This window comes from Calypte anna, chromosome 7 (assembly GCF_003957555.1).
Source record: "Calypte anna isolate BGI_N300 chromosome 7, bCalAnn1_v1.p, whole genome shotgun sequence".
NCBI classification, from domain to species: domain Eukaryota; kingdom Metazoa; phylum Chordata; class Aves; order Apodiformes; family Trochilidae; genus Calypte; species Calypte anna.
Genome location: NC_044253.1, coordinates 15,882,395 through 15,905,706, shown reverse-complemented (window position 1 = coordinate 15,905,706; position 23,312 = coordinate 15,882,395). Strand labels below are relative to the sequence as shown.

At 61.8% G+C, this 23,312-nt stretch overlaps 4 protein-coding genes across 6 annotated transcripts; 1 reads left to right on the top strand and 3 right to left on the bottom strand.

Annotated features, from left to right (window-relative positions):
* Window positions 1-1,424: 1,424 nt before the first annotated feature.
* Window positions 1,425-7,952, bottom strand: SLC11A1 (solute carrier family 11 member 1). Of its 2 annotated transcripts, none has more exons than XM_008497046.2 (15): window positions 7,763-7,952; window positions 7,063-7,196; window positions 6,249-6,371; window positions 5,352-5,471; window positions 4,932-5,038; window positions 4,771-4,841; window positions 4,593-4,660; window positions 4,304-4,459; window positions 4,019-4,177; window positions 3,755-3,844; window positions 3,474-3,593; window positions 2,850-2,999; window positions 2,688-2,761; window positions 2,114-2,267; window positions 1,425-2,020 (listed from the first exon to the last, which is right to left on the bottom strand). In XM_008497046.2, exons 1-15 carry the CDS (start codon window positions 7,779-7,781, stop codon window positions 1,910-1,912), a joined length of 1,656 nt encoding a protein of 551 aa, XP_008495268.1. In that variant the 5' UTR covers window positions 7,782-7,952; the 3' UTR covers window positions 1,425-1,909. The 2 variants fall into 2 exon arrangements, with proteins under 2 accessions (XP_008495268.1, XP_030309895.1); XM_030454035.1 differs by lacking the exon at window positions 7,763-7,952 and adding an exon at window positions 7,296-7,369.
* An 816-nt stretch (window positions 7,953-8,768) lies between these two features.
* Window positions 8,769-11,717, bottom strand: CATIP (ciliogenesis associated TTC17 interacting protein). Its single transcript, XM_030454117.1, has 9 exons — window positions 11,642-11,717; window positions 11,159-11,398; window positions 10,971-11,026; window positions 10,263-10,349; window positions 9,939-10,109; window positions 9,632-9,756; window positions 9,466-9,542; window positions 9,273-9,361; window positions 8,769-9,022 (listed from the first exon to the last, which is right to left on the bottom strand). The coding sequence occupies exons 1-9, from the start codon at window positions 11,715-11,717 to the stop codon at window positions 8,780-8,782; spliced, it is 1,164 nt and encodes a 387-aa protein (XP_030309977.1). The 3' UTR covers window positions 8,769-8,779.
* Window positions 11,718-12,141: 424 nt separating this feature from the next.
* On the bottom strand, window positions 12,142-23,256 carry PNKD (PNKD metallo-beta-lactamase domain containing). 2 transcript variants are annotated; one of them, XM_030454018.1, is made up of 10 exons: window positions 23,161-23,256; window positions 22,637-22,850; window positions 14,703-14,818; window positions 14,370-14,482; window positions 14,049-14,107; window positions 13,845-13,937; window positions 13,434-13,597; window positions 13,233-13,319; window positions 13,009-13,124; window positions 12,142-12,807 (listed from the first exon to the last, which is right to left on the bottom strand). In XM_030454018.1, the coding sequence occupies exons 1-10, from the start codon at window positions 23,222-23,224 to the stop codon at window positions 12,634-12,636; spliced, it is 1,200 nt and encodes a 399-aa protein (XP_030309878.1). In that variant the 5' UTR covers window positions 23,225-23,256; the 3' UTR covers window positions 12,142-12,633. The 2 variants fall into 2 exon arrangements, with proteins under 2 accessions (XP_030309878.1, XP_030309877.1); XM_030454017.1 differs by lacking the exons at window positions 22,637-22,850; window positions 23,161-23,256 and adding an exon at window positions 15,374-15,477 and having other exon boundaries at window positions 12,143-12,807.
* TMBIM1 (transmembrane BAX inhibitor motif containing 1) lies at window positions 15,955-21,916 on the top strand. The gene is made up of 12 exons (XM_030454019.1): window positions 15,955-16,050; window positions 18,964-19,208; window positions 19,319-19,401; window positions 19,470-19,534; window positions 19,665-19,718; window positions 19,846-19,896; window positions 20,052-20,091; window positions 20,290-20,327; window positions 20,553-20,640; window positions 20,746-20,841; window positions 21,106-21,159; window positions 21,246-21,916. Exons 2-12 carry the CDS (start codon window positions 18,992-18,994, stop codon window positions 21,387-21,389), a joined length of 930 nt encoding a protein of 309 aa, XP_030309879.1. The 5' UTR covers window positions 15,955-16,050; window positions 18,964-18,991; the 3' UTR covers window positions 21,390-21,916.
* Window positions 23,257-23,312: the final 56 nt, after the last annotated feature.

Sequence of the window (23,312 nt, the reverse complement as noted above, 5' to 3'; positions counted from 1 at the left end):
GGGGTACATGGGCCTCATCTTGCACCCTCAGCCCAGGCCAGAGGCAGGCAGACCCCGGGTGGACACATGGGGTGCGGGGTGTGGGTACAGGGCAGAAAGGCAGCAGGCTCCCATCATCTGGGAACCAAGGGACTGTTCTGTGCTTCTCCCCACACCCCGTCATCCCCAGTCTACCTAGGGTCCTGGATGCTGTTCCCACAGCTGACCGTGGCTCTGGAAAGTCTGCCACAGACGAGCCCTGCAGCTGGACACCTCCCAGTAAGACCCGGGGCCAGGCAGGTGTCCCAGGAAGTGGGGGTACCCTGGTCTGGGGGTTCTGACAGGAGAAAGAAAGGCAATCCCTGGAGGCACAACCCTGAGGACCCCTGCCCCTCCACCGCCGAGACCCCAGCACCCCGCAACCTCACGGTCTCTGAGGATGGCCCTAAGCTTCTCTGCCCCAATCCCTGAAGGACCCCTCACTCCTGTACCATCGGAAACGGACACCCTAGGCTAGGAAAAGGCGGGGGGGAAGGAGATAGGCATTGGGAAGGTTTGTGGAAACAGCATGCTGGGAGGTACTCCTCGTTCCTGCTCCTCCCCAGAACCGGTGGCAACCCCAACGATGAAGGGCAGCTAGGCCCCTTATGGAGGAAGAGGGGGGGGGGGGGGCAGGCGAACCACAGCCCCGCCTTTCTGTGGGCCCCACCGCTCTGACTCCGCCTTTCCGCAGGCCGAGGCCGGGCCAACGCTGAGGCGGGGGGAGGCACCGCCCACCCCGGCCAACATCGCCCTTTTAAGGAAGGGGGAATTCTTCACATAAACAAGCGCGGCCCCGGGAGCGAGAAGAAGGGGGGGGGTTCCTGCCCAGGAGAGGGTGGGCACGGTGTGGGAAGGGTCCGCCCCTTCTCCCCCCCCAGAATTCCACCCCTCTCCACCCCCGTCCCGGCAGCTTTGAGAAGGGGTATTTTGGGGTGGGGTGGGGTGCTGGGGAGAGGGGGGAGCCTTGAAACAGCCAGGGAGCGTCTCGCAAGTTCGGGCCGCGGCGGGGGGCGAAGCGCGGTGGGACCCCCAACCCGGGGTACAGGGCTGGTGGGGGAGTACGAGCGACGGCCACCCCCGAGGGTGACCTGAGCGGCCCCGCATCCGCATCCGGTAGGGCTGGCAGGCGGGAAACGGGGCATCCGTGGAGGGGAGGGCACGGTGGGGGCCCCCACCTCCCCTCTCCCCCTCGGGGCAATGCAGAGGACCGGGGCTAAGCCCTCGCCTTCACATATCCCCACGGCCACGCGTGTGTGTATACAACCCCGCACCGAGCCCCCCATCCCGGAGCAAAGTGTCCGCTATAGGGCACGGGGCGAGGCCATGGGGGTCCCCGCCCTGAGGCGTGCAGCATCAGCGAGGTTGAGGCCAGGTCACAAATATGTCATTTATCAGACGCTCCTTCCTCCCCCACAGCCCGAATTTAGGAGCCCTGCGTGGGGTTCTAGCCGGTCCGGTGGAGGGGCTGGTGGCCCTGGCCCTCCCGGGCAGGGATGGTTGATGGTAGCGGTCCCGGGAGGTGATTAGCGGTCCCGGGCAGTAATTAGCGGTCCCGGGCGGTAATCAGCGGTCCCGGGGACCTGCGACTACTGCCACTAATGAGGAGGGGAGGTCTCCGGGGCCACTTGCTCACTCAAGCCTCTGTGCTAAGGGCTGGGGACACCTCCCGTTGCTCCCGCCCTTCCCTCTCAGCATACAGCCTGGACCTGCACAGCACCCTGAATTGGGGAGGGAGCTCTAAAAGATTGAAAGGACGTCTGCCTGGCTGTTAACCCTTTCCTTGCTTCCTCATGGCCAAAATGTAGTTCCCAGGGCTTGTTGTGGCATCAAGTTGGTGTGGGGGTGTGCTGGGCAGGGAGTGGGGGTCAGTAGGAGAGGACAGGGTCTGTCACTGTGTCCCTGCCAGCACCGGTGGGTCGAGGGAGATGCCAAAACTGAACCGGCTGTGGCGGCCCTGGGCAAGAAACCTGGCTCCATGTGCGATGCTGCAAGTCCAGATCTGTGTGGGGCAAAGAGGGTGAGGGGGGTGGGCGCCTACTGGGGAGGTGTCCCCCCCCCCCACAGCCACCCCTTCTTGTTGTGCCAGCCCTACCAGGTAGGTGACAAAGGCCACATAGGCAGCCAGCAGCAGGCCCAGGGGGATGTAGTACTCAAAGCCCTGCAGGGTGGGCAGGAAGTCCACGACGAAGTAGATGTTGATGGCACAGACCAGCCCGGTGATGAGGGTCATTAGCACCTTCCCGGGGCTGTGGACAGGGGAGCAGGCATCAGTGCCAAGGCAGAGCCCCCATCCCGTGTGCTACTGGGCACAGTGGTCTGGGAGATATGGGTTCCCCAGCCAGGTAATCTCTGCACCCTATGGCAATACTGCTCCCTTATGATGGGTGTAGGTTTTGGTTGCCCTGTGAATGCAGGGATGGCAGTGGCAGGGGATTGCTGAGGACTTGAAGGGCCCAGGCATGGCATTGTGATGGAGAGGGCAGTGATAGGGTTTGTCCCACTCTTGCTGCCCTAGGCATGTGGGAATTAACATACTCCCTCCTACCACAATGCCAACATACCAATTTCCCCCATGGTGTGGTTTAGGGTGGGCAGAATGGGCCAAAGGGAGGGTCCTTGAATCTGGGGCATGCTGTTCTGTGCCTCCCCCCGACTCTGACACTCACAGGCTGTTGGTGAAGTCCTGCATTAGTGGGCGCAGGCTGGTGAAGGTGAGGACAGGCAGGACAGCAAAGGGCAGCTGGAAAAAGAGTGGGGTGAAGAGGGGCAAGGCTGTCAGGAAGGGCTGTTGGGGTGCAGGCAGTGCCCCGGCCTCTCCCCCCACTTACCAGGATGCTCTGGAGGACATTGAGCAGGTCGTTCATGCCTGTGAGATGACTGACATCCCTGAAGGCAGCCACGAAAACAGTGGGCAAAACGGCAAAGGAGCGGGTGAAGAGCACCCGTGCAAAGCGAGACCAGCGGAGCTGCAGGAAGCCCTGTGGGTGGACACGGCGAAACCTTCACCCCTTACCCCTCGGTGTGCTCCAGGGTGGTCCTCCAAAGTGCTGCCTCGGAGGCACACGAGGAGCGTATCACCCCTTCCTCTGTGCCAGGGCGCCGAACAAGCCCTGCAGGGCTGCCGGGCCCCGCTAGGTGTCATTTCCAGCTCATTAAGCAAACGGGATCATTAGGGAGCCACAGGGTGCCTCTGGGAGGGCGTGTCACAGGGGGCGGGGGTGGCTGTGCCGCGACAATAGGTGGGCATCATCCCCATCCCGGGGACCCTGGTGCCAACAAGGTGCGATCCATTAGGTGGACAATATCCCGGTGCCTGGCTCCCGGCCGGAATGAGGGGCAATTCATTCTGCCAAATACCGCTGGCGGGTGGGCTTCTAGGACCCCTCACCCGTGATTTCCCTCCTTCCCAGCTGCTCTCCTTGAGGGTGAGGGCCAGCATTCCTGCCCCTTACCTCCATGACAAACTGTCCCGCGTAGGTCCCGGTCATTGTGGAGCTCTGCCCTGCTGCCAGGATCCCAATGGCCCAGATGTACAGTGCCACTGCCCCAAAATAGCATCCCAGGATGACACCCTGTGTGGAGACACTCCCATGGGTACGCCAAAGTCCCACCCAAATCAGCTCCCAGTCTCTCAGTGGGATCATAACCCCCAGACCCAGAGGTCAATGGGTGGGAGTGATATGTCCCTGAGTGGTTACAGATGCCTGCTGGGCACAACCCCAGGACCACTCACCCCCTGGTAGATATCCACAGAGACCGTCTCATTGTTGGTAGGGAAGATGTTGGCGTAGTGGCTGATGCTGCTGTTGATACACTTGTTGTGCTGCAAGGCATGGTGGGCACAGGCATGATGTCCACCCAGTAGCCCCCACAGACACCCCACCCCCACACCACATCTCAGGGATGAGGACACCCACTCCTCCAGGGATGCTCACTTTGCCTGTCTCCTCAGCTGGATGCAGACATCATCTCCCCATAGGCACATGGTGACACTCACCACATCCTCGTTTCGCTGGTGGTAGAAAGCCTCGCCGAAGACAGCCATGACAAAGAGGTTGATGAGAAAGGAGACAAAGAGGGCCAGGCAGGACTCGATCAGGAAATATGTATTGGCCTCTTGCACCGCCTCCTTCTTGGACCGGTCAATCACCCTTGTCTGGGCACAGTAGGTAACATGGGTGCCATGGGGTCAGGCACACACCCCCAGTCCCACAGCCAGGACCAGCTAGTCTCCACCAAGTGTCCCCTGAGACATCCTGGAATGTCAGTGCCTTGGTCTCACCTTGACCAAGGAGGAGTGGAGGAAGATGTTATGAGGCATAATGATGGCACCAACAATGCCCACAGCCTGAAGCAGCTCCTCTCGCCCACAGCCCAGACAGTAAGGCAGGAAAATTCCCTTCAACACCTCCACCTGCCCTGGTCTTGCCAGCACATACTGGAGACCAGTGGAAAGGAGCACTGTGAGCTGGCACTCCTCCTGCTGCAGCCTGGTGCCAGGAGGAGTGCCTTGTGGGGGTCCTCTGCTAGCACCCTGCAGGGAAAGAGGTGTCCCCTTCTCCCCTCTTCACCTCGTAGCCAAAGGTCAGGGCCATGATGGTGATAAGGAGGCCAAAGAAAGCCTCCAGTTTGCGGAGTCCTAGAGAGGTTGAGAGTTGGGGTGAGACAGAGCAGGGGACACTGGTGCCACTTCAGCACCAGGGCTGCCCAGGAAAAATTTCCCTCCTTTTTCTCTACCCTGGTACTCACCATACTTGTCGAGGAAGAGAAAGAAAAGGGTGTCCACGATGGTGATGAGGACCCCACCCCAGAGAGGGATGCTGTGGGATGACAAGGGACGGTGTTACATACATGCCCCTTAGAGGACTGGGGCCATGAGGGGAGTTGGGGGTCCTGGTGGGATGGCTTACTGGCCAGCTGAGAGCAGACTGAAGGCGATGGCTGTCCCAATTACCTCCTGCATGTCGGAGCCAATGATGGCAATCTCAATCATGAGCCATAGCAGCACGCGAGGCACCTGAAGGGGCCAGTGAAGACCCTGGGTGGGTGAGCACAGCCTACAGGGTGGAGACCACTGTCCCTGACCCCAGCCTGTGGCTGGCCACCCAGAGCAGTGTTGGCACTCTGGGAAACCCCTCAAGTCTCTCCCACAACACAGGGTTCAAGATGGATCTTAAATCTCGGCCTGCACCCTCCTCCCCATCCCCCAGCATCTTTCTGCTCTCCCCCCCTGCAGTCCTGCTCCCCAGTCCCTGTCAGGACTGCCACCAGCCCAAGCGCGGGGTCTCCCAGGCTGCGATCCCCCGAGGGGGCTCCTGGTGGCTGCTCACCTTGGGGTAATAGAGGTAGCAAATCTCACTCAGGTCCTTCCCCGTCACCACACCCAGCCGGATGGCCAGGCGCTGGCACAGCAGCCCCAGGATAGTGGCCCACAGCAGCACCCAGAGCAGCTGGGGGGATGGGAGGGAGACAGAGAGAGAGGGAGGCAGGAGGGGCTGGGCACCAGGTACCAGGCAGGGTCTGGATGCCAGGGGCTCCCAGTAAGATTATCAACCAGCCCAGGGAGAGGGGAAGGAGAAGCCCAGAGGGGATGGAAATGGTCTGGTGGTGAAGGGTCTGAAGCACAGGTTGTGTGAGGAGCAGCTGAGGGAACTTGGGCTTTTCAGCCTGGGAAAGAGAAGGCTGAAGGGAGACCTTATCCCTCTCTGCAATTCCCTGAAAGGAAGTTGTAGCCAGGTGGTGTTGGTCTCTTATCCCAAGTAACAGGGGATAGGACAAGAGTAAATGACCTCAAGTTGTGCCATGGAAGGTTTAGATTAGATATTGGGGAAAATTTATTTACTGAAAGGGTTGTCAAGCATTGGAACAGGCTGCTCAGGGAAGTGGTGAAGACACCATCCCTAGAGGTATTTTAAAGCACCACAAAGATGTGGTGCTGAGGGAAATGGTTCAGTGGTGAACTAAGAAGCAGTGTGTTAATGGTCGGACTTTATGATCTTAAAGGTCTTTTCCAACCAAAAAGATCCTATGGTCCCCAACCCAGGCAGAGATGTGGTACCTCTGGGTGCCCTCCCCCTTTGCCAACATCTTCCCATGCACAATTTCTCTTCCTGTTCCCAGGGCTGGGGAAGCCAGGTTGCCACAGAGCTGGCAGCCATTGGCACAGGAGCGGTTACGAAACCCCCAGCAGCGTCCTGACCCTGGGACTGGGGGTGCTCAGGGCTCACCTTGAATCCCGCCACTGCCCCACATTGTAGGTCTGACTCCACATTGCCTGGGTCCAGGTAGGCGATGCTCATGAGGAAACCAGGACCAGTGAAAGCCCAGAGTTTCCTAAAGCTGAAACCAGGCTGGGACAAGGCAAGCAGGCCAGTGAGGAACTCCCATTCAAACCCAGTGCCTCCCAGCTGCACCCCCTGTCCTTTCTAGCCTGTTGCTGGGAAGCCCTGCACTGCCTGCACATTCTCATTTCACACCCAGAAGACACTCCTGCCTCCCAGCCCCTCTGCATTAGCAGCAGTGCTGAGGGGCAGTGAGACCCCCCCATCCCACATGGAGACAGGTTGGGCAGCGATTTCCAGGGGGCTCCTGAGGCTGTCAGGCACCATTCATTGCCTTCCATGGGATCCCACTGCCAAGTCCTGCTTTTACCACCCCTCCTGCCAGGGGAACCCTTATCCCTTTCCCTTCTCCCTTCCTCAGGACTGGCAGGGGATGGTGGGGCTGGTAGGTTGTAGGAAGCTAGGGGAAGTGCTGCTGGGCTGGGCATGTGTGGCCTGGGACAGGGAGCCCAGGAGGTATGAAAGCGGAAGGGTGATCCCTAGATAGCACCTTGCCCCATGCCTCTGTTTCCCCACCTGAGAACCTTTAAGTGAGGAAATGCTCACCCTGGGGCTGTGCTTTGCCTGAGCTGTGTCTGGGGACACTGATGTCTCCCCCCTTGCTCTTTGCCCTCCCCCGCAATCCTTGAGGGACTGACTCCCTCACCCTGCCTCTGCCTAACCTCAGGGAGACCTTTCAGGGAGAGCTGCCAGCACCTACCTTGCCACCCTTGGGGATGCTGATGAGCTCGTCCAGGTAGGTCTGATCCTGGGTGCCACGGTGCTGTGGGGGCACGGGGCTCCCCCTGGTGCTGTAAGCCTGGGCTTGGCCCTGGTTCAGGGATGCGGTGAGGCCTGGGGCACAAGGCAGAGGAGGAGGGGAGGTGGCAGCCCGCCAGGGGACAAGGACACCGGTGGCTACCAGCCATAGTACCATCTTCCCCCAAGTCCCACCTGTCCCTGCCCAGTGAGGGTCATGAGGGAGGAGCTCCATTTTTCTTTTCCATGCGCCATGAGAATGACTAAATGGGGGATGCCAGTGGCTACTCAAAGGGTTTGGATGCTACCTCCAGCTCAGGTGTCCCTAAAAAACCTTGGTCCCAGCCCAGTCTTTACTAGTCCAAGAACCAAGGGACAGGAGAGGACTTTGTTCCAGATCTTGCTGCTGGGTGGTCATGGAGGAGGGGGGACAAAAGGTTGGTACTAGTTCCAATCCCACTGCAGCCCACCCATATCCTAGGAGCATGGGGGAATCATGGATGGACTTGGGGGGAGAACAGGGGCAGGTGGGGAAGCAGGACAGTCTGGAAGAGATGATGCCCATAGGGAGGGGAGAGCAGAGCCAGTGGTCCTGGGGTGGAGGGAAGGGGGGATGTCTTAGGGAAGGAGACATGGGGGGACCCACATGTCATGGGGCTCACCTGGCTCCAGTGATGCCATGCCTGGGCCCGATCTGGAGGTGGTACTGGGCAGCAATGATCTTGACACTGGGTGCAATTCTGGCCACACAGATATTAAACGACCCCCTAACTGTCCTCCCAAGGAGGAGGAGAAGGAAGTGCTCCTTCCTCACCTCGCCTGCTTGGAAAAGGAACCTGCCTGGTGGGGGCTGGGTCCTTTGAGTGAGCACGGTTTCAGTTTCCTCACCCTATGCCAGGAAGTGGGTAACCCATTGTCTCTCTCCCCCACTCATGTGCAAACACGTATCACCCACACCAGGGTGCCCAGGGCGGTGGGAGCATGCCTGCCTGTCACCTTCCATCACATGCCAGAGTTCCTAAACCTTGGGCGGCTGGGGGGACAGGGGACAGTGTCCCACAGAATGGGGAGGTCGGGCTGGCCCCACACCATCAGGGGGAAGGCTGAAGGAGTGGGAGTGAGGAGGAACCAGGCATGAATTGCACAAATGTGTGATCAGGTCAAAATGCATCCTCAGCTGCAGGGCAGGGGGGTACCCCACCAGGCTGGCTCTGAGGCACAGGGTGCTTATGCCATCCCTGTGGTGGGGGGGCCATCTGCTTGGTGCAGTTGTGGGTCAGGCTATGGGGTATCCCCAGGACCCTCCTTGCTGTGGAGGTGGAAGCAGGAGCACTCCAGATGGACTTAACGGGTGCCTGGGTGGTATCGTCTGCCTCTTTAGGGCACCTCTCTACCACTGAGCCGTGCCCCACAGAGAGGTAGGCATTGAGATCTGCTCCCAGGGAGATGTGAGGTGATGGTGGGCTCAGGGTTGTGAGCCTGGCTCTGCCCCAGGGTACATCCCAGGCACACCCTGCCCAAAGCAGGAACTGGAAGAGCCCAGGCAGCCAGCAGGACACCAGGGTCCCTTCGAGGTTGGAACAGTGGCAGTGGGGGTAGCACAGAACTCAGCACGTCCTGCCCTCCCCTGCCTCAGTTTCTCCAAAGCAAACAGACCTGGACAGGCAGCACTGACAGCTTTATTCCCCCTTAGCTGGAGGGTGGTGAGGCAGGGGACCGCGGAGAGGGGGTCTGGCAACTCTGGCACAGGCAAAGCGGGTCCCAGGAGGGCGCTGGCGATTGAATGGGGCAAAGAATTGGGCGGCAAAGGAGATGAGGTCGCAGGGCTGCCGCAGAAGCACGGCCTGGATGAAGTCGCTCAGCACTGCCCAGAACTCGGGGTGCTGCTCGAGGTATTCAGTATGGGATGCTTCCAGCTCCTCCTGCGGTGAGGTGGGCAAGGTGGGCAAAGGCCCTGATGTCCCCTGCCCCGGGCATCAGTGTGCCCCCCAACCACGGTGCCAGGATAGTGGGGGTGGGCAGGATGCCTGCCCTGCATTCTTGTCCACTCTGAGGAGCTTGGGGTGGGGAGAGGGGTGTGTGCTGGCCAGCCTGATCCGCACTGTGCCCCCTGGGCACCCCAGGGGAGACCCTGCTGTGAGGTGGCACAACCCCCTGTCACCTCCATCTCACCTTCCTGTTCAGGAACCAGGAATAAAGCTGGATGTCCTCCTCCCAGTCCAGGGGCCGTTTGGGAGAGGGAGGCTGGGGCTCGACCTCACCTGGTAGCAAAAAAGTAGGACAAGGGTGTTCCCCACTCAGACCTCAGACAGCAGGCAGGAGCTGCCCGTGCTGGGGGGCACAAGCCTCTCTCCCCCCTCCATACTTGTTTCACCAAGGGCAGACTCATTCTGCAGAAGCACCAGCATTGGGGAGCCGACCTGCATCCGTCGGACCAAACGCCTGTGAGGGAAAGAGATGGTGACCCCCCTTGTGGTTCCCCACCAGGCTGACAGGGCTGGGGGTGACCCCGGCTGGACCCCAGCCCATACCCGCTGGGGAGGAAGCTGCTGTGCCAGATGGTGGAGGTGCCTGCCCTGGTGTGCACAGCTCGCTCCATCACAAACACCTCTGCCTCTGCTGAGCCCACTGCCTGCTGCTGGATGCCCAGGGCACGCTGGGAGAGCACAACCAGTGGTCGCCCCTGTCCCAGAGTTACCCCTGCCCCCACGTGCCATCCCCATGCCCTTCCACGCTATCACCCACACTCAGTTCACTTCCACCTCCCATATTATTCTCCAGCACCCCCAATCTGACCCAAACTCCCTCCCCCACAAGCTCCCCTGGCCAGTGGCTCACGTAGCTGGAGGTGCAGAGTTGGCCCTCGGTGTCGATGGTCGGGAAGACGAGGCCAGCGGGCACAGCCTGCTGGCACGCCAGCACCCGCAGCAGCAGGATGCTGGCACCTTCTGGCATCACCCCCTGCAGCTCAGCCCGGAGGTAGTAAAAGCTCCGAGTCTGTGGTTCTTCCTGCAGAGACAGCCAGCCACCACCTCGTGGGACAGTCACAGCCCCAGCCTCCTCAGGGACATGGAGCCCATGGAGCCTGGGGACACCCCTGGGTGGGTCCCAGGATGTTCCCCATCTGGGGGGCAGAGAGGAGAGACTCCCACTCAGACTCACTTCTCCTTCCTGGAGCGTCCTAGTGACAGTCATGCCGTGCTCGTGGTACACCATATGGATCCTCCTCTCTACCAGATGTGCTCTGAGCTGCAGGAGGGGTGGGGGGAACAGAGTGGAGGGAAGAGGCAAGGCACTCCCTCTTTGAGGTGGCACATCCCATCAACCCTTTCAGTCAGGGTACCATGCCAGATGCACTGCGGGGAAGCCCCCATGCCAGCTGCCACCCAGTGTAGGAGAAGGGGACCAGGCTGGTGGGACAGAGCTGATGTCAGAGAGAGGACAGCAGACTGCCCACCATGACCTTGCATGGGGCACAGCCCCCAAGAGGGCATGGCTGCAGGGGGGGCAGGACTCAGGCAAGGTGACATGTTGCAAGACAAACCTCTCTTAACATACGACGCTCCAAGGTCCAACCAGGTGTTCCAGCAGAAACTCACGAATAGTGCTCTGAGTCTATAGCCCTCAGGGTTGACTAGCCTGGATCAGTGCTATTGCTCCAAGAGCGGCTAACCTCTCTGCTGGCTTGCTCAGGAGTGAGCTGAGCCTGTGAGTTTGAGCCTCACCTTTTATTGGCCCCCTAATCCTACTCATGCGCAGCCCTAATCAGGCACAGGTGGGCTTAACACAAGCTCATGGCCGCTACCTGGTAATAAGTGGCACCTGGTTGCCTCATTTCACTACATGACACGCCACCACCACATCAATCACCTCCAGACGCTCCTGCTCCTCCTGCTCCAGGGTCTCAAGCAGCGGGGTCACATAGGCTGGCAGAGAAAAACCACCCTCAGCCCACCTGGCTGGCACTGCAGCAGTGACTCCCAGCCCTGGCTACCAGTGAGACTGGGATGCTCCAGCCCTGGGAAGGGGAGGGACAGCCCAAGCCACCCTTGGCTCACCTTTGAGGGTGCTGGAGCAGGGCACGCCATCCCGCCTGACACGGAAGCCAGCTCGCACCAGGAGGCAGCTCCGCATCGGCTTGCCTGCCTGCTTGTAGGGTGCCCATTGGGCTGCTGCCCACCACTGGCCCATAGTCTGGTCCCCTGGCTGGTCCCCTGCAGCCTGGTCCCTCGGCTCATCCCCTGCTGCCACCACTTCCAGCCTCTCAGTGAACAGGCAGCGCTCCAGCTCCTCCGGCCCTGCCCGGGGGTAACGATCAACCCTGCCCCGAGGGACGGTCACCCTTGCCCAGGCCACCTCCCTGCCTCAGTTCTGCCCCTCTCGGACTCGCTTGGCTGAGCCCCTCACCGTTTATCCGGCTCAAGCCCCCACGACCCCTTCCTCCCACTCCTGCCGGAGCCGGTGCCCCCCACACCCCCACCCGCTATTGCTCAGGTCACAGCACGTAGGACAAGAGGGAGGCCGGGGATGGGGACACCCACCGATGAGATTCAGGAGCTCGGCGGCTGCCTGCGTGAGGGCTGGGGTGTCCCGCTGGCCCTTGGGGTGGTGCTCCATGCCTTCCTTGGGGGTTCCTCCTGTCGGACCCCCAAGTGAGAGGGCAGCACCAAGCCGCACTGTGCCCCTGCCGCCCACATGTAACCCTGCTGGGGAAGGGGGGGAGGTGGGCTGGGAAGAGCCCCCCCCCCTCCCTTGTCGCCCTCCCCATCCTCCTTCAAGAGCCCTCCAACACTCCCCACCCTCCAGCAGACCCCCGACACCCCGCCCCAGGCCCCAGACCTGCCCGGCCGGACCCAGGTGCCCCCTCTCCCCCCCCCCCCCCCGGCTTCAACCGTCTCCAGAGCAACGGCCTGGCTCCGCCTCTTAAAGAGGCAGCGATCCCGCGGAGGGGGTTTCCTAGGGCAGTGGGTGTGCGTGGGGTGGAGGCCTCGGCCGCAGAGGGAAAGAGCCAAAGAGGTATCAGTCCGACCCAGTCTTTTATTTGAAGGGGGGTGGTGCTGGTGGGGGGCCTCCAGTCCCCAGTACAGCATCACCCCCCCACTCCCCCATGTGCCTCCATGGCTCCAGTGTGTGTGTGTATGTGGGGGACAGCGGGGGGAAGGGTGGCGTGGGGGGGGCTCTGGCAACAGGTAAGGTGTGCTGGAGAAGGAGGTAGTACTGGGGATCCCCCACCTTGCTGGCTCCATCCCAACCCCCCTCCCAAAAGGAGATGCATAGCACTGGGGGCTGGCAAGGGAAAAGGGGAGCTCCCTGAGTCCTGGGGTGGTGGTGGGCAGAAATTGAGGGCTACCAGAAAAACAGGATAGGAAAAGCCCTTCACTGCATCTCTACAGCCCCAGCAGTGGGGTGGGGGGGCTGCACCCCAGGAGGGAGATTCACAGCAAAACAAACCACAGCCTTGGACCCTTCACACCTGAGCAGCACCCAGCCCCACAGAAAGGGGGGTTCGGAGAGGCAAGGGGGTGGGGGGTGTCTAAGTGGCTTTGTAGAGGTCCTTGCGCCTCCGCACCTCCTTGAGGATGCGGGCACGGAAGGTGTCAGGGTGCTCCCCCTCGCCTTGCCACAGCCCCAGCACTGCCTGCAGCTCTGGCCGGTGGGTCCGCAGGAAGGGGTTGTAGGTCTGTTCCTCCCCCAGTGTAGAGGGGCACTGTGGGGGCACCTGCTTAGTCATTCTGCCAGAGGCAGCACCCCCAGCATGGAGTTGAGACTCTCCCCCCAGCCCTTCCTTTCCCTATAGCACCCACCATGCAAGTGGGTGTCAGGGTGCAGCACCCCCGCTGAGGGAGGGGGAACCTTGGGAGGGGCTTGAGGGAGGGGAGTCTGCAGCCAAGGAGTACTCTAGCCTCACCGTGCTCCTCTTCTCCTGCCTCTGCTGTGTCGCCCACTGCAGCTTCTGCTCCAGAGCAGGGTTGTCCAGCTCCAGGAGGCTGGCGAAAGTCAGGCACTCCAGCGCATACTCATGGCCTGTGGACCCCTGTTCCCCTTAGCATCATCCCTGCCTGGCCCTCCCAGTTCAGCAGCAGGGGCCAGAGGCAACACCAGAAGCTCTGTCCTGCTTTTGGGGACACTCACCTGGCCACAGCAGTGTGTCCTCACCCAAACTCACAGCCACGTCCAGGGAGGTGAGCATGGTTTCAGGGGAGCCTTCAAAAAGTCTGCCTAGACCCCCATGCAACCACTGTTCATGGTAGGGAGATTGGGGGGGTGCCCCCAAGCCCTTCCCAGGGTGGGACCCTTCCCCAGCCTGTCAGGTCTGGGGTCAGGAGTACTCACCACAGCCAGCAAGGAATAACAGGTCCCCCGAGAACAGGCAGGGAGGGCCACCAAAGGGTCCCCCATCCAGCACATACACCATGTGGCCCACAGTGTGGCCAGGCGTAGCAAGCGCCTCGAAGGTCAGGCAGCCCACATTCACCTTCTCCCTGTCCACAAGAGGGCTGCACCGGGCACAGGGGTGCACCGTTAGGGCATCCCTCTGTCCCTAGAACCCCAAAACAGCACCTCCCTGTGCAACACCTCTCTGGTACACCAGAGTCAGAGTAGGTCAGATTGTTCCCCACAAAGGAGGCAATGTAGTGCTGGGAGGATGGGTGGGCTGAGCAGTGAGTGATGGTTTTGGGTGAAGCCCCAGCCCCCCTGAATTTGCAAGGATGCTGCTGGAGGATGTGGGGGTGCAGGACTTACTTGGTGAGCTCTGGGATGGCATCAAGGGCACTGCCGTACACCTTGCAGGAGCCATGCTGCTGGCGAAGCGCTGTGTTCCCCCCACTGTGGTCCCTGCAGGCAGGAAGCTCAAAACATGTCCCTGCACCCCACGTGGGGTAGGGCTGGAGGTTCCTTCAGCTGGGGCACCCTCCATGGCAGATACTGACTCCCCCTGCCCCTTACCAGTGTTTGTGGGTACAGAATATGGCCTCCAGCATCACCCCCTCTTCTTCAATAGCAGCCTGAGAATTGGAGAGGGAACACAGAGATCTGTGGTGACAGAGACAGCCCCCAGTACAGGTCTCTCCCTAAATCCCCATCTTGGCCTTGCCCAGCTCCTCAAATGCCGTATGAACCCTGACACCCTTATAACCTTTCCACAGGCACTAGGGTTGCAGATTAGGGGCAGATATTCCCCCATTTCTCTCCCCTCCCCAAAGCCAGAGAACCCCTTCATCAGGGGAAAGCTAACCACTGGGTCACAGGGGGCAATGGGGGTCTCACCTGCACGGCCAGTGGGTCAGAGGGATCAACAACTGCTGCTTGGCCAGAGTCAGTGTCGATTACCAGGTAGCTGTAGTTGTTGGAGAGCACGGGAATGGGCAGGATTTTCACCCCTGGGGGATGCATGGATGGACAGACAGACAGACAGGGCATGACCTCCCTGCTCAGGAAAGGGAAGCAGGAGATGGATGGGCCAAACTCCCCACATCTTAAATCACATTCTCAGTTAAGCATGCTCTGGGCAATTTGGTGATGGCAACCCTTCCCCACCCCAAAGGGTGGGTGTTGAGGGACATGGCAGGGCCACAGCAAGGGGGTTTGTCCAGAACTCACCAGGGAAGTGGCAAGGCTCAGGCACGGAGTGGCCGTGTGGGTACCGCTCCCGGGCCTTCTTCACCTGTCGCTGGTAGAAGAGGTAGCCCAGCCGTGTGCGGGCATACAGGCTGTACCTGGGGAAGGCAGACAACCCCAGCATTAACCCCCACTTGGGGAGGAGGCTAATTTGAGGGAGAAAGCAGCTTCCACACCGCTGTGGGGACACACACACAGGGTCACATCTGCTCTCCCTGGTCTGGGAGCCGGGGAGCAGGCGCTGCCGCCAGCCCCGGGCAGCAGAGTCATGGCCGGGGCACCGGGCTGGGCTAATAATCAGACCCGAGGGAAGAAGCCCTGGGGGCAGAGTACCAAGTCCAAGTGTGTCCGTCACCATGCTGGGGAAGGCGGTGGCCGATTCCCGGCCCAGCGAAGCCTTCTCGTCGGGACGGAGCACCCCTGGGGGGCTGAGCCCCGTGTTACCCGTATCGTGTTCCCCAGCCTCCAGCCTCATGCCGACCTCCCCGTGCCTGCGGGGCTGAACCACAGCCGGGCTGGCCCCGCTGCCTCCCCGGCGGGCTCCGCACAAGCAGGGCAGGACGATCCGTTCCTCCCGGCGACAGAACAAAGGCGTGCGGGCGGGGGGTTCCTCCCGGCGGCGGGGTTTACCGGAGCGGCAAACACTCACTCACCCCAAGCGGAACAGCAGCGGACCGGCGAGGGCCATGAGAGCGGCGGCGGCACGGCGGAGGGGCAGGCAGCGACGCAGACAGGCGGCCCACAACCCCCGGGCCCCGGCCGCCACCGCCGCCGCCAGCGCGGCCCCGCCATGTCCCGGGCGCCGCCCCCCGCGCCCCGCGGCCATGCCGCTGCGACCACGCCCCTCCCCGCGCGCCTCACGTCGCCACCGCCCCGGCCACGCCCACTCCGCCGCCACTGCCACCGCCTCCTACGCGCATGCAGCGCCCCCTGCTGGTCGCGCCGCGTCGCTGCCCCGGCAACCGAGCGAGGGCGACTCCGATCGCGTCAGCGGCAGAGAGGAGGGGATTCCCCTGGCTCCCGGCCGTCGTCGGAAAGGGTGTCCCTCCTGTTGACGTCAGTGTTCTGAGATCGGGGTCCCGCAGTGACGTCAGAGCCAGCAGGGAGGAGGTCCCGGGGGGGCCGGCTGGAGCCCCCCGTCGGCGGACGGTGGGTCTGTCCCGGGAGCAACAGGAGGGAGAGCGCACCCCGCCCTCCGGCTCACTCGGGCCCCCGCGGCGCAGAGGCGCCGAGCGGCCGCGGGGGGGCGCAGCGGGGGGGTCGGGCGGTGCCTTCCCCCGCCCCGTCCCGGCTGGTCGCGGACGCAGCCCGGCGGAGCAGAGCGCAGCAGGTAGGCTGTCCTGGCTCCGCTCCGAGATCCCGCGGCCTGGAGCCGCTGACCAAGGCGGGGGGCACGGACCCGGAGCCCACTCCGCCAGCCTGGCGAGCTCCCCCGGTCCCCCGACTGACTCCCCGACCCCCCTGTCCCGGGACCCATTTCATGCCACAGCCGGCGGCGTGGGTGTCCCAGCGCTGGACGGACCGTCCCGGGGACCGGGGAGGGGGGCGAGGCGCGCGTCCCTGAGCGGCGGGGGTGGGCTGCCACCTCTCGGCCCCGGCGCAGGTCCCCGGGGGCGGGGAGGGGGGACGGTGTGGGGTTCCGCGGGCAGGGAAAAGAGGTACACGACCCCCATGGGTGGGGCTCCGCTTTAGGGCTGGTGCTGTTTTCTGGACCCCACGGGATAGCGTGGGGTCGAATCAGGGGCGGCGTGGGACGGTAAGGACGGGTGGCACCGTTCCGTGGTGCGGTGGGGAATGTCCCGACGGACCCCCGTGGGGTGTCTTAGGAGGTGAGAAGGGCACGAATGGACCCCCGGTATGGTGTGGGGTGGCATCGTGACGAGTGCATGGGAGTGGGGTGCCTGGGCTTGGGGTGAGGAGGGCATCTCTTCACACGGAGGGGACTTTGGGGGTGGGTGGGCAGAAAGGCAGCAGCGGTGCTGACGTCTTGTAAACTCACGTCCTGCGTGAGCAGGGTGGGGACAGCAAAAGAATCGTGTCTGGGTGGGCCGCACTGACCCCCCCGGCGTGAGCCCTGTTGGGCTGGGCAGGGCTGAGCCAAGCAAGTTGTGTTGTGCTTTGCTGTACCAAGCTGTGCTGTGCCATTCTGAACCATTCTGAGCCATGCTGTGCCGTGCTGTGCCATTATGAGCCATGCTGTGCTGTGCCAGGCTGTGCCAGGCTGTGCCGTACCAGCCCGTGCCGTGCTGACGGGAGCTCGCAGGCTCTTCGAGGAAGGCAGATGCTTTCTTGTGCAGCCCCACACTGAGGAGCCATGGGAGAAGCAGGGGGAGCCCTGTTCCGCACCCCAAGCCCAGATCCCCACAGGGATCCCCCACCGAGGGTAGCCCTCGGTGTTCTGGGGACCTCGCAGAGCTGGTGGCTGATACGGCCCAGTGCCACCCAGGCTTGTGCTGTGGGTGGGTGACAGCTGCCTGTGCCCCAAGTTCCCACCATGTGCACCTTATCTGTGCTGAGTCACGTTGCCAAGTGTAGAGCAGCACCCTGTTCCTGGAGATGACATGTCATGCCAGGGTCACCAGGCTGGACAGGGTGGCCCTGTGGCTGGTGACCTCTGGTTTCGGGGCCCTGCTGTGCTTCGGCCTGGGGTGGCAGAGAGGGTGTGGGGTGCTGCCTGTCTCCCTGGGTGCGGCAGCCACAGAGACCCGTTGGACTGGTTACTTCCACGTCCCCCAAGCTGCTCTGTTGTGGTGGGGACACAGGGGGCTGGGGCAAACAGCAGACCCCATTATCCATGTGCCAGCTGGATCCACCTCGCTTTCCCAGGAGTCCTAGGTCTCCTCCAGGAGACTCCCGTTCACCCCGTGTGGGTGCCAGTCACAGGGGTTTTCATGGGGTCAGGTTCCTATTTTCGGCCCTTCTCTGGCCCCACAGATAAGGCAGTGCCAGGGGGCACTGTGTGCTTTTTTGGGAAACCGCAGAGAATCAAAAGTGAAACTTCCTGGTCAGGGTGGTCACCACCACAAAGGTTATTCTTGGCTTTTCCATCATCTTGATGGTGAAGGGTAGTGGGGCTGACAGAGCTTCTCCGCAGCTGGGATAGACAGATGGACAGTGGGAGGAATGGAGGCTGAGCTGCCTGCCCAGGCTGGCATGGGTGGCTGGGATGTTCCCCCACAGCACCACTGCCTGCCCAGCCCTGGTGTTGGAAGCACTGGCGTCATGCTGGAGGAAGCACCCTGTCCCCTCCCAGCCCGGTCCTAGTCAGAGTCAGATCCTGGTCCCTTCTTGGGGACAATCCTAGTGTCACATCACTGTGGCAAGCAGGGAGGACATGGGGAGTCCTGGCACCTGCTTGTGGCTCTGTGGGGCCTCCATCTGTGCCAGCACCTGGGGGGTGGCAGACGGGTAAAGGCCTGGCAGCTGCTTCTGGCAGCGCTGTTGTTTTGCTGGCCTTGGAGATCCTACTTTCCTCCTCCTTCTCCTCCTCCTCCCGGGGCTGAGCCCAGCAGCTGGGGCTCTGCAAGGGGGATCGGCACGGCCGGGGAGGGTGTTCTGTATGCACTATCCCAGTACTGAGGGGGGTCCTGACTGCCCTCCCTGGGGACATATCCCCCTCCTTCTGAGGTGACAAGGACGGCATTTGTCTTGATAACTCCTTCCAGGGACTCAGGAGCTCTGGAGTTCCTGTGTGACACCCTGAGTTCCTGGGTGGGAGATACCCCTGGAGTGGGGTCTGCATGGCTGTGATCAGGATCAGGCCCTGGGTTTCCATCCTGGGCAGCAGGCAGAGGGATGCTGTTTGTCCCCAGGGTGGTGCTACCAGGAGCCCAGCCGGGGTGCATGGGGGGTGCTCCATGCTCCCTGGTCACGGCAGGGTGGGAGGGCTCCAGAGGGCAGAGAGGTCACATCACTGGTGGAGTGGTCACATCCCCGTTGTGGCTCGACTCAGCACGTGGCCGTGCCCTGCTTGTGGCTGGACACTGATGCAGGTATTGGCAACTCAGGGCACAGGAATGCAGGTGACCCCGGCGAGAGTCAGTGGGACAGCCTCTCACTGACCTGCTGACATTGAGGTCAACTCATCCTTATTAATTAGAAGCTGCTATTAAAGTGGGAGGGGGAAGTTTTGCAGCTCTATTGTTCCCCATGTTCTTCTACCTGCAGTGCTACTTACTGGGCACATGTCGTGCCCGGGGAGGGGGACCTGCTGTGATACCCTTGCATCTTCTCTCCCCCCCAGGTGATCACAGCAGACACAGGGAGCTGGCATGGCGCAGCCCAACGCGCCCCCCCCCTATGATGACAAGAACCCTCTCTATCCCCCGCCTCCGGGGGGATACCCCCAACCCCCCCACTATGCTGGGGGGTACCCACAGCCTGGGGGATACCCTGCAGCAGGGGGATACCCACAACCTGGGGGATACCCTGCAGCAGGGGGGTACCCACAGCCAGGGATGGCCATGCCCACCATGCCTATTCGATTTGGTAAGTGGGGGCACTGAGGGTTTTTTTTTTTGACTGGGATGTTAGAAATAGGGGTGCTCTGGGGGGCCTGTGCAGCCTGCCTTGGCACTGAAGAGTGTCCCCAACCACAGGTCATGATGGCATTGGGGATGGTTCCCCCTTCCAATCAGCCAACTGGGACGACAGGAAAGTCCGGCATACTTTCATCCGCAAGGTGAGTCCTGGGGCTCTGGGACACCCATCAGGGTTGGGGGCCAGGTGCTGAACCACCTGTCTTTGCAGGTCTATGCTATCATCTCCCTGCAGCTGCTGGTGACAGTGGGGATCATTGCCATGTTCACCTTCGTGTGAGTGGGGTGTCCTTCCTTAGCCTTGCCCTCAAAAAGGGGCAAGCCTGGACCCATGTCCCCCATGGGGGGTTCCTGAGGGGACAACAACTGCTGTCCCTCCCTCACTCTTGTCCCTCCCTTCCTGCAGCTCCCCTGTCCGCTCCTTCGTCCAGAGGAATGTTGCGATTTATTATGCCTCATAGTAAGTAGGGGGTCCCCTGGCTTGTGCCCTCCCACAGCTGTTACCCCACAGATGTGGTCTCCCAGCCCCGATGGGGAGTCCCAGAGGGGAGGGTCTTGGCATTGACACCTGCTGTCTCTCTTTGCAGTGCTGTGTTCCTGGTGACCTACCTGATGCTGGCCTGCTGCCAAGGTCCCCGGTGAGTTGCTGGTTTCTGGGACTTTGGCATGGGGGATGTGGCTATGGAGGCTCTCCTGGGCATCAGGGGTGGTTTGCAGCCTTTGACATCCTGGTGTGGTGTTTTGGAGCCATCCCTGTCACGTCTCATCTCTCTTCCCTGCTTTTCATCCCCAGGAGACGCTTCCCCTGGAACATCATCCTGCTGAGCATCTTTGTGAGTGGGCTGGGGCTGGCTGGGGGGAGCAATGTCAGGTGGTGCCCTCATGGCACCTCATGTACCTAGGTGGGCTAGGAGAGATGGGAGGGGGACATGTGGGCAAGCATAGGGCAGCCAGGAACTGTCCTGGGGTGGTAAACGTGCACCCTCTAGTGCTGCTTGCCTCACTGAGCCCACCCTTTTACTCTCCTGCAGACGCTGGCCATGGGACTGATGACAGGGACAATTGCCAGGTATGCCACAGGGGCCTCGCAGTGACAGTAACTGGGGCCTCTCGTGTTCCACCATGGCTGGCTCAAATGAGAGGCTGCTGTGGGACACCATGGTTCCCTGGGCTCAGGGGCAGTGGGGTCCTTTTCCCCCTGGAAGATGCATCAGGGCTAAGGAGGGTCAGCAGTGCCTCCCTGGAAGGGGGATCCCAAGGTGTTGGGTGACTCTGGTGTCCTCTCTTTCCACAGCATGTACCGGACCAATGCTGTCTTGATTGCCATTCTCATCACTGCCATTGTGGCCATCATTGTCACCATCTTCTGCTTCCAGACCAAGGTGAGAAGGGGTCATGCCCTGCTCTGCCCTGGGGAGCATCAGGCATGGGGTGCCAGGCAGTGGGAGCACTCTGGGCTCCTTGTGATGTGTGTGTCACCCCAACAGGTTGATTTTACATCATGTCCAGGGCTCTTCTGTGTGCTGGGCATCGTGGTGATGGTGACTGGGATAGTCACTGCCATTGTTCTCTCTTTCAAATATGTGAGTAGGTGGGGAAGGGGCTGTGGGGTTCCATGGGTGTCCCTGGTTGTATGTCCCCAGGGCTGGTACAGATTTGGGTGGTCTCCTTTTGTTGGGAAGCAGGGTGTGGTGCTGGCTCTAGCAGAGGCACTTGCCCACAGGGAGAGGGTGTGTCAGCATCAGCGGTGTCTCCTGAGGAGTCGGGTGCAGGCAGGACCTGTCCTGCCTCATGTGCTGCCTGCCAGCACGCAGCTCACCTTACCCACCCTCCCCTTCCCTGTGCAGGTCCCCTGGCTTCATATGCTGTATGCAGCCATTGGTGCCATCGCCTTCACCCTGGTGAGTTGGTTGCTGGGGTGGGCAGAGGGTGTAAGGCAGGGAACCCCTTGTCCCCTGTACCTGCCTGACACCCTCTGCTCCCCCAGTTCCTTGCCTATGACACCCAACTTGTGTTGGGGAACAGGAAGAACACGCTCAGCCCTGAGGAATATGTCTATGGTGCTCTTACCATCTACACTGACATCATCTACATCTTCACCTTCATGCTGCAGATTGTAGGCCGGGATTAGCTCCAGGACCCCTCCTCTCCATCCCCCCTCCTTGTGCTGCCCCTTGCCCCCTCCTCTGGCCTCTGTACAGAATACGGTCTCTTACCGTGACTCTAACGCTTTGGCATCCCTACCCGTAGGCTGCTAAGGGAAGGGCTTCCCTCGATTACCCCCCACAAATTGTGAGGGGGGACTGTCTGCCAGCATTCAGGCAATGCTTGGCCTTGGCACCACTCAGAGAAGCTGTGCTGGTGGTGCCAGGCTGGCAGCAGAGTGCCACAGTCCTGCCTGGGCACGGGGATCTGGCAGTGGCCACTGGGATTGTGTTTTTGGCAAAGCCCAGTTAGTATCTTTCACTCGGTGCCTTAAACATGGCTCCAGCTGTGCCCTCCCCCCCCCCAGAGCTGCAGTGGTGCCCCGTGTGGGTGGGGGAGAGCTGGAACCCCTGTGGCAGAACTCATGGCAGAGCTTATAGTCACAGAAGCCCTGCAGCCACGGATTTGGGCAAAGTTGCACTTGCTAAATAAAAAACACTTGAGTTTTCCAGACGGTCCCAGTCTTGTTGGGTGTGGTGACTCCCCCAAACAACCTCAGTGGGGGTGTGGCTGGGGGCAGCGCAAACCCTACTGTGGAGCAGAATAGACAAGGTCAAGCTGCTTCAAGCCTGGCCTCCCCCTCCCGCTTGTACCCCCCCCACCCTCGTGGGCAGGACCCCTCCTGCAGAGCTGCTGCAGGGGCTGGCAGAGCCTAGGGCCAAGCACTGGGGGACTCAGCACTGAGGTGTTCTGCTCACCAGGGACAAGGTTTATTTGCCCCCATCCAGCTCCACGAGCTGGACAGGGAGGGCTCTGTGTCCCACGGGGTTCGTGTCCCCTCAACCAGTCCATTTGGGGTACCATGGTGTCAGGCTGAGGAGAGGGGTCATGCTCCCCTGGCCACACTCTTGTATCGCTCTGTCTCATACTCGCCTCTGTTTGCTTCCATCATTTTTTTGCGGATTTTGAGCTGCTCCAGACGGTTTTTGTCCACTTCCCGCTTGACCAGGAGAAAGAGGATGATGCCGGAGGGCAACCCAATGGCCCTGCAGGACAGCCGGTAGGAAGGAGATAGAGACAGACAGTGGGGAAACAAGGATCTTCTGCCACCCTGGGGCAGCACATTGCGCCCCTCCTTGCTGCAGCTCCCCGGGGTCCCCTGTCCAGCACCAGGCCCTGCAGAGCAGTGGACCTTCCCGGTGCCGAGCCTCTCCCACAACGCCGGACACTCACCAGGCCACCCCCACCGGCTTCATCGGGTTCTTGCCCTTCTTGCGTGTGGGGATGTATTCCACCCCTTCGGGCAGCCCCCCGCTGCTGGGCTCCGGGCCGGCCCGTGGCCCCGCTGCCCGCTGGCAGCTCTGCCCCAGGAGCCGTGTGCCCAGGGGAACCCGCTGCCCGCCGGAGGTGGCGGCACCCACTGCCCACCTCGCTGCCACCAGCGGCACTGCGGAGAAAGAAGAAGGATTAAGAGGGGTCCGGGGGGCGGCCACAGGGCAGCCCGGACCGAAAAGGCTCCCTCCCTGCCCGTACCCCTGCCCTAGCTGGGGGGGGGGGGGCTCGGCGTCGGGGCTTGGGCGGTGATGGGCGGGGCCGAGGCGGGGGCGCGGCTCTAAGCCCTCTTCCCCTCCAGGACGGGGCCCTGCTGGTCAGGCCTGGCGCGTCCCCGGGATTTGTGTCAGCGGCTGCGGGGCCGTGGGCGGGACATCCCCCATCCCCCGTGCGCCGGAACCGCCCGCTTGCCTGCCCGCCCTTACCCCGCAGCCCTCCGAGCGCCGCCGCCATGCTGCGCCGTGCCGGTGAGCGGCGACCCCGCTGCATGCCGGGAACTGCAGTCTGTCTCACTGGGGCTGCCCGGGCTGCGAGAGAGAAACTACAGCTCCCAGAGCGCACCGCGCGGGACGGGGCG

Excerpts from the sequence above, each read along its gene's own strand:
- SLC11A1 (XM_030454035.1), bottom strand. The coding sequence starts at position 7,335 with ATGGAGCTCCTCCCTCATGACCCTCACTGGGCAGGGACAG. Across the intron at positions 4,460-4,592 it reads CCCTGACCTTTGGCTACGAG|TATGTGCTGGCAAGACCAGG; the intron begins GTGAAGAGGGGA and ends ACTGGTCTCCAG. Across the intron at positions 3,594-3,754 it reads CTGTGGATATCTACCAGGGG|GGTGTCATCCTGGGATGCTA; the intron begins GTGAGTGGTCCT and ends GTCTCCACACAG.
- CATIP (XM_030454117.1), bottom strand. The coding sequence starts at position 11,717 with ATGGAGCACCACCCCAAGGGCCAGCGGGACACCCCAGCCCTCACGCAG. Across the intron at positions 10,350-10,970 it reads AGGAGCAGGAGCGTCTGGAG|CTCAGAGCACATCTGGTAGA; the intron begins GTGATTGATGTG and ends CCCCTCCTGCAG. Across the intron at positions 9,362-9,465 it reads GTCTGCCCTTGGTGAAACAA|GTGAGGTCGAGCCCCAGCCT; the intron begins GTATGGAGGGGG and ends TTTTGCTACCAG.
- TMBIM1 (XM_030454019.1), top strand. The coding sequence starts at position 18,992 with ATGGCGCAGCCCAACGCGCCCCCCCCCTATGATGACAAGAACCCTCTC. Across the intron at positions 19,402-19,469 it reads GGCATACTTTCATCCGCAAG|GTCTATGCTATCATCTCCCT; the intron begins GTGAGTCCTGGG and ends CTGTCTTTGCAG. Across the intron at positions 19,719-19,845 it reads GCGATTTATTATGCCTCATA|TGCTGTGTTCCTGGTGACCT; the intron begins GTAAGTAGGGGG and ends CTCTCTTTGCAG.
- PNKD (XM_030454018.1), bottom strand. The coding sequence starts at position 23,224 with ATGCAGCGGGGTCGCCGCTCACCGGCACGGCGCAGCATGGCGGCGGCG. Across the intron at positions 22,851-23,160 it reads GGCGCTCGGAGGGCTGCGGG|TGCCGCTGGTGGCAGCGAGG; the intron begins GTAAGGGCGGGC and ends CTTTCTCCGCAG. Across the intron at positions 13,938-14,048 it reads TTCTGTACCCACAAACACTG|GGACCACAGTGGGGGGAACA; the intron begins GTAAGGGGCAGG and ends TCCTGCCTGCAG.